This window comes from Scyliorhinus torazame, chromosome 23 (assembly GCF_047496885.1).
Source record: "Scyliorhinus torazame isolate Kashiwa2021f chromosome 23, sScyTor2.1, whole genome shotgun sequence".
NCBI classification, from domain to species: Eukaryota; Metazoa; Chordata; class Chondrichthyes; order Carcharhiniformes; family Scyliorhinidae; genus Scyliorhinus; species Scyliorhinus torazame.
In genome coordinates this window covers 7,043,294-7,051,546 of record NC_092729.1, presented here as the reverse complement: position 1 = coordinate 7,051,546, position 8,253 = coordinate 7,043,294, and the positions used below count along the sequence as shown (strand labels likewise).

General features: G+C 48.2%; 1 protein-coding gene across 1 annotated transcript; it reads right to left on the bottom strand.

The window, feature by feature from the left end:
- Positions 1-1,308: 1,308 nt before the first annotated feature.
- Positions 1,309-8,025, bottom strand: LOC140399691 (probable G-protein coupled receptor 139). Its single transcript, XM_072489232.1, has 2 exons — positions 7,599-8,025; positions 1,309-3,412 (listed from the first exon to the last, which is right to left on the bottom strand). The coding sequence occupies exons 1-2, from the start codon at positions 7,840-7,842 to the stop codon at positions 2,514-2,516; spliced, it is 1,143 nt and encodes a 380-aa protein (XP_072345333.1). The 5' UTR covers positions 7,843-8,025; the 3' UTR covers positions 1,309-2,513.
- Positions 8,026-8,253: the final 228 nt, after the last annotated feature.

Sequence of the window (8,253 nt, the reverse complement as noted above, 5' to 3'; positions counted from 1 at the left end):
GACGTGGACCACGCTCTGTGTGGCAGCAGGGCGCTCTCCGTGTGCTTGCAGCGCTCCCTGTCTGTTAATGTCAGGCTGCAGCATCATCTGGCACTGATAAGTTGGGACGTCATATCTGCTGGATTGAAGATCCTCAAATCCGAAAAATGAATCCGCATCTGCGTCGGATTCAATGTGGGGGCCGCCAATGTGCAACACGAAAGGTTCGTCCGAGTCATAGTCGTATAGGACCACGGAGCTATCATTGGGCTCGCGAGGTCCGGAAACACTGTAAAGATCGTCATCGAAGTATTCGAGGTCAGAATCATCGGCTTGTGCGTAGGTAACTGCTTGTCGGAGGGTTCTTCGGAGGTCAAATTCATCTCCTGGGTCAATTTGCGGCAATGTGCTGTCATTCCAGGTGAGGGAAGGTTGTTTTACAGCTTTAACAGATTTTTGTTTTTTTGATTTGGGATGTTTCCCCTTTAAATTGGTGCGGTCTGGGGCCTCTGACATCCTGACGCTCGGTATGTAGCACGTAGGAAGCGACTGCGCATGCTCAGATCGCTGTTCCTTTACCGATGACCGTTTTCTTGACTGCGCATGCGCAGCATCTCGCGCATGCGCAAACGAAACTTCCGGTTCTGCGCACTGCTCGCGCAACTGTGCTAGCGTGATACCTTTAGCAAGATGGCCGCCGACCTCGACCCAGCCCTTTCTCAGGCCCGGGATTTCGGCCTCTGGGAATTCGGGATCCCGGCCACGAGGTGAGTACTGCAGCTTTTCTTACCTTTACTTGCCGATTGGATTGCGTTTTCTTCACAGTACTTGGAGAATTTGTCCAGGACTGCCTGGTAATCGTACCTTTGCTGCCTCCTGAAGAACCTGAACCTTGTGAATATTTCTCTTGCCCTTGCACCGGCGATGGTGAGGAGAAATTCAATTTTTTCATTATCATCCAGGTCTTGGAGTTCAGCTGCCACCAGGAACAATTCGAACACTTGCCGGAATCGTCGCCAGTTACCGCGGAGATCGCCGTAGCACTGGAGCGGCAGCGGAACCGGGAGCTCTATCATTTTGCCTGGGCACTGCTGGTTGTCTGTGTACACTGAGGTATGCCGGCAGGTATCGATCCACTCCTGTACCATGTGGTGTTGGGTGCTCTGGTGCACAGATGAGCCAACACAGTTGTATGTGGTACAACTCTATTTTATTTTAACTCTTATAATACAGTTCTGGATACTCTGCACGTGCTGTCTCCCTGAGTGTGTCGTGTAGTAGGTCTGTCCTGGTCCTCCTCTGCAGCTAATACTGACCACCGGGGGTCGTGTCTGTGCTTTTATATCTTTCTGTCATTGGTTGTGGTGTTGTGTGTTCTGATTTGTCTGTTGGTGTGTCCATCATGATGTGTGTGTTTGAATATCATGACACTCAGCACCGTGAGGCAGCAGTGCTAACCACTGTCCCGCCGTGCTGTCTGACAATAGATTCCAAATGGTGGTACTCGAACACCCAGAAACAGATGCCAAAGAATTTATTATCCTCCACGGACCAAAGAGCTCCTGCGGCCCAACAACGCTGATCTGACAACAGAACTGCTCTAATTGACACTAATTCTCCAGCCCAGTGGGCCCATAGCTTTGAATGTTTTGACAGTTCGAGTGTTCATCCAAGTGCTTTGAATGGTTAGTTTGTCTGCACCAATTACTCTCCCAGACAGGGCTCTCCAGATTCTCACTTCCCTCAGATAAATTATTTTTCTTTAAATCGCCTCTAAACCTCCTGCCTTTCAGCTTCAAATTTTGCCCCGTTGTATTTGACCCTTCAACTAAGTTGATCAGCTGACTTCTTTCCTCCTCTCCAAGCCCTTCGTAAGCTGCTGCACCTGAATCATGTTCCCCTTGAACCGTCTGTGCTCCAGTGAAAACAGAGCTAAAATGTTCCACCCCAGGCATCATCCTGCTGAATCTCCTCTGCACCCCCTCCAGTGCAATCACATCCTTCCGAGAATGCGGAGACCAGAATTGAACATTACTCCAGCTGTGGCCTCAACAAAGTCCTGTCCAGCTCCAGAATCACCTCCTTCCTCTTTTGGGAACATCATCACCTTGAGTTCTTTCTGCAACCTGTCCTGATGTGAACCTTTTCTGGCTACTCTCCTTCACTGTGTAAAAGTCTAAAACATGCTTCCTAACAGCACTGCTGACATAATGACGTGATGCTGATTGCAGCGGTTAAAATAGGGTCGGACCGAAACTCCGAGCCCAGGGCAATGATGGATTGCCAATAAATCACAAACTAACAGTGATGTACAACTAATGAAAAAAGAAACCCGTGTGATGTATTCCAGGCAGTACGGATGGTATCTGCAGAACTAAGACAGGGGCATGAGCGGGACCTCAGACTAAATCAGGAGTTCAGGCCAAATGAAAGGCAACAGCACTGTAACTGTCTCTTTGCGTCTGCAGGAATTCACCGGCTAATATATGAAGTTACGTTTATGTCTGATGTCTCAGCTAATTTACTTTCTATGATCATTTAATTTGCTTCATAAGTAGAATGAATGGATATTTCATCATATTCTTCAACTGTTCTCTGAATTTAGTCTGTGAAATGGCATAAATCACAGTGTTTGTGCAGCAACTCAGCAACTGTAGCATGAATCCCAATTCTTGCACACATGTAGGTAGCGGTATGTGTTCAATCAATAACCCGTATATTCGGTTAACTATAAAGTATACCATATATATTGCCCATAACAAAACAAAATTCAACGAGATAATGAAGAGTAAAATGATGGATTTCCTCCGACTCTCCATCTCTGGATCTCTGGGACTGTGCCCACTGCTGTGAGCCCGGAGTCTCCTGCGGGCCCTGCTGCTCAGGACAATGTGTCTGACGGTGAGAACATTGAGCAGCAGAATCAGGACAAATGGAGTCGCTGGTGTTATAATATAATGGATGAATTCGACGGTTCCCCAGATGATTGATTGCGTTTTTTTAATTGAAACCTCACAAAACCAAGGTGTGTTTCCGAGCATATAACCAGGATCAAACATAAAATACCAGAAAATGTTCTTCAGACAGCTCAGCACAGCCACTGTCCCCAGAACCACAGCCGCCGTTTTCTCGCTGCAATATTTACTTTTCAGCTTCGGGCAACAAATGGCCACAAATCGATCGAAGGTGAAAGTGACGGTGAACCAGACAGAACAGTCAGTGACTGCATAAAGCAGGACGGCGTGGATATTGCACAAGTGGAGCCCAATCATAGCATCAAAGAATTGCTCATAAACAATTGGAATGTGTCTCAATATCAGGTCGAAGATCACTATCAGCAGGTCAGCTGCTGCCATGGCCAGCAAATAGCGAGTGACACATTTGGAGAGGCCGCAGTTCCCCTTTGAAATTACCACAATTGTTGCTACGTTAGCTGCAAGGAAGGGAAAGAAATAGCGAAGGTAGGTCAGGCCGTGAGCAACTGTACAGTTTGGAATAAGTATTTATTCAGATAATCACAGCCAGTGAATCATTGAAAAAGTTGCCTATCGCAGCGTCATTTCTGGAGACGTCGATGTTCATTGAACAATAAATATGTGGGCAGCACGGTAGCCTTGTGGATAGCACAATTGCTTCACAGCTCCAGGGTCCCAGGTTCGATTCCGGCTTGGGTCACTGTCTGCGCGGAGTCTGCACATCCTCCCCGTGTGTGCGTGGGTTTCCTCCGGGTGCTCCGGTTTCCTCCCACAGTCCAAAGATGTGCAGGTTAGGTGGATTGGCCGTGATAAATTGCCCATCATGTCCAAAATTGCCCTTAGTGTTGGGTGGGGCTGCTGGGTTATGGGGATAGGGTGGCGGTGTTGACCTTGGGTGGGGTGCTCTTTCCAAGAGCCGGTACAGACTCGATGGGCCGAATGGCCTCCTTCTACACTGTAAATTCTATGATCTATGATCTATGATCAGTTTCGGGAATTAATGTTCACCTGGAACATCGGTTCATCAGAGATCACATCCAGTCTACTTATTTCACGTTCCAGGGCCAATGGCTGAATTTTGCAGCAAATCGTGGAAGCTGCAAGTTTCACCGACACCTGTGAAAGATAGAAATGCGTTCACACTCCATTGGTTACTCTGAAGCATTCAGAGCAGCTTACGGTTCCTCACCTTTATAATACTCACACAGGGTATTTGTGAAGATGACCCAGGCTTACTGCTCCTTGCCCAAACACAGTGGAGGACCATGGGCATTGTGACAACGTGGGGATGGGAGCACAGATCATTGGGAATCAAGGTTGGGAATCACGGAGGCTGGGGATTGAGGGTGATTTAGAGATGTGGATCAGAAATTGGCTAGCTGAAAGAAGACAGAGGGTGGTGGTTGATGGGAAATGTTCAGACTGGAGTACAGTCACAAGTGGAGTACCACAAGGATCTGTTCTGGGGCCGTTGCTGTTTGTCATTTTTATCAATGACCTAGAGGAAGGCGCAGAAGGGTGGGTGAGTAAATTTGCAGACGATACTAAAGTCGGTGGTGTTGTCGATAGTGTGGAAGGATGTAGCAGGTTACAGAGGGATATAGATAAGCTGCAGAGCTGGGCTGAGAGGTGGCAAATGGAGCTTAATGTAGAGAAGTGTGAGGTGATTCACTTTGGAAGGAATAACAGGAATGCGGAATATTTGGCTAATGGTAAAATTCTTGGAAGTGTGGATGAGCAGAGGGATTTAGGTGTCCATGTACATAGATCCCTGAAAGTTGCCACCCAGGTTGATAGGGTTGTGAAGAAGGCCTATGGAGTGTTGGCCTTTATTGGTAGAGGGATTGAGTTCCGGAGTCAGGAGGTCATGTTGCAGCTGTACAAAACTCTGGTGCGGCCGCATTTGGAGTATTGCGTACAGTTCTGGTCACCGCATTATAGGAAGGACGTGGAGGCTTTGGAGCGGGTGCAGAGGAGATTTACCAGGATGTTGCCTGGTATGGAGGGAAAATCTTATGAGGAAAGGCTGATGGACTTGAGGTTGTTTTCGTTGGAGAGAAGAAGGTTAAGAGGAGACTTAATAGAGGCATACAAAATGATCAGAGGGATAGATAGGGTGGACAGTGAGAGCTTTCTCCCGCGGATGGAAATGGCTGGCACGAGGGGACATAACTTTAAACTGAGGGGTAATAGATATAGGACAGAGATCAGAGGTAGGTTCTTTACGCAAAGAGTAGTGAGGCCGTGGAATGCCCCACCTGCAACAGTAGTGAACTCGCCAACATTGAGGGCATTTAAAAGTTTATTGGATAAGCATATGGATGATAATGGCATAGTGTCGGTTAGATGGCTTTTGTTTCGGTGCAACATCGTGGGCCGAAGGGCCTGTACTGCGCTGTATCGTTCTATGTTCTATGTTCTATATACCACGGAGACCCACCGCTTTTAATTCACTTCCAAACTTCAAACGGCAGAAGATTTGGAGATGTCGTCAGAGGAAGAATGGCAACAGTTTTGAGGAGGATAGAGAGAAGCTGCATTATCTGGCGGCGGGATCCTCTGACAGCGCACTCACACCCGTGGCTAATGGTCCACGTGGCGATTAGGCTTCAGGCCCTGTGCTTGCATTTGGTGCCTGTGGTGCACATTTCTGCCGCTATGCGGAAGATTGTCTCTTCCGGCTTGCGGGGTTGTCCTGTAGCAGAATACGAATCTCGCTGGGCAGGTCTCCCTGGACCCCAGTGTTTGTTTTTTCAGGCCGTGCTGAAAGGTTTGCACCACCTTATCAGTATTCTCTCCAACATCAGCAAAATGATGGAAGTGCTATCAAACAGCAGTTACTCAGCAATAACCAGCTTACGGACACTCACTCTTGGCTCTGCCAGCGTCATCAGCTCCTGACCTCATTACAGCCTTGGTTCAAACATGGACGAAAGAGCTGAATGTCAGAGGTGAGGGGAGAGTGACTGCCCTCGACATTAAGACAGTTTTTGACCGAGTGTGGCATCAGGGAGCCCGAGCGAAACTGGAGTCAATGGGAATCAGGGGGAAAACTCTCCGCTGGTTGGAGTCATACCCGGCACAAAGGAAGATGGTTGTGGTGGTTGGAGGTCAGTCAGCTCAGCTACAGGACACCACTGCAGGAGTTCCTCAGGGGAGTGTCCTCGGCCCCAACCATCTTCAGCTGCATCATCAATGACCTCCCTTCCATCATAAGGTCAGAAGTGGGGATGTTAGCGGATGACTGCACAATGTTCAGCACCATTCGCAACTCCTCAGATACTGAAGCAGTCCCTGTCCAAATGCAGCAAGACCTGGACAATATCCAGGTTTGGTTGGACAAGTGGCAAGCTACATTCACGCCACACAACTGCCAGGCAATGACCATCTCCTACAAGAGAGGATCTGACCAGAGCCCCTTGACATTGAAAGATATTGTCATCGCTGAATCCCCCACAGTCAACATCCTGGGAGTAACCATTGCTCAGAAACTGAACTGGACTCGCTACATTTACACTGTGGCTACCAAGGCACGTCAAAGGCTAGGAATCCTACAGCGTGAACTGAACTCCTGGCTCCACAAAGCCTGGCCACCATCTACAAGGCACAAGTCAGGAGTGTGATGGCATACTCTCCATTTGCCTGGATGAAAAAGCTCAACACCATCCAGGACATAGCAGCCCGGTTGATTGCTCCCCATTCCACAAACATTCAAACCCTCCACCACCGATGAATAGTCGCAGCCGTGTGTACCATCTACAAGATGCACTGCAGGAACTCGCCAAGTTTCCTTAGGCAGCACCTTCCAAACCCACGGCCAATACAATCTAGAAGAACAAAAACAGCAGATACGTGGGAACCCTAGCATTCTGTAGGGTGTACCTTCACCTCAGGAACTGCAGCAGTTCAAGAAGGCAACACCACCGCCTTCGAGAACAACTAGTAATAGGCACTAAATGCTGGACGAACCAGTGACGCCCACCGTAAATACATTTATAAAAAGAACAGCTGGGGTCCCAGCACCGATCCCTGTGGTACCCCATTAGTCACTGCCTGCCATTTGAAAAAGGAATTAGGGCAGCACGGCCGACAATGGTTATCACAGTTGCTTCACAGCTCCAGTGTCCCAGGTTCGATTCCCAGCTGCGTCACTATCTGTGCGGAGTCTGTGTGTTTGCGTGCGTTTCCTCCAGATGCTCCGGTTTCCTCACAATGTCCAAATATGTGCAGGTTAGGTGGATTGACCAAGCTAAATTGCCCTTAATATCCAAGAAGTTTAAGTGGCGGTTTCAGAGTTACGGGGACAGGGTAGATACGTGGGCGAGTCGGGTGCTCTTTGCAGCGGCCAGTGCAGTCCCGAAGGGACAAATGGTCTCTTTTCTGCACTGTAAATTCGGTGATCTCTGACTCGTTAATTCCAACTCTTTGTTTCCTGTCTGCCAACCAGTTTTCTATCCATTCAATCGAAATCCCCCAATCCCATGCAACAAAAAAAAATAAGTTGATGGGAGCTATGAAAAAGTGGCATTCAGGCAGAATAGCTGGGTTTCAAACGGAACACAATAGACAGCAGCAGTGAAACTAATGAATCACGAGGTACCTCCGAGTGACTAACATAGTTAATTATTGGACAGAGAGACTTACCAAAAACACCAGCAATCGCCAGGATTGGGTAGTAAAAGAATTCTATAGCTTGAAGAGTGTACATGATCTGCATGCTTACTGACATCCAACCAATGCCGTCAGATAGATATTGAATGGGGATGGATAAGAGGACAGGCCCTCCCCCGAGTATCCGAGCTAATGGTGGACTAGTCCAATCTTCAGCAGTCAGGCTGGGATCTGTTGTTGTCAGATTCCCATCGATTGTCCGTGTGTTCGTATCCATTGCTGCAGCATTCCAGTGTCTCTCTGCCAGATTCCGATCCAGCTGCTAATCCCCTGCTCATGCGGGAGAAGATGCTCACATTCTGAGCAAACAATTGAATATACTCACTTATTAACCCAAGAGGGAAAGCCCCGGGTGGCGCGTTTCACATCCCTGCAGACTGAGATTAAATCGAGCCACTTAACAAACAACTTGAGTTAACTGTTTGTGAGCCCGTTCTTTTTACACCCTGAGCAGTAGGGCATTCACTACATTACAGTGAGGGGTGTACCAGCATTCAGCATGACAGCAGTGGCACCATACCACCTGATGTTAGTCCCGACACCTTCCGTCCAAAGATGGAAAGTGGTTCGTGAATTCTCTTTTGATTAGATGGGTGCAAGGAGGTTACTGAACAGGGCTTCAGGATTC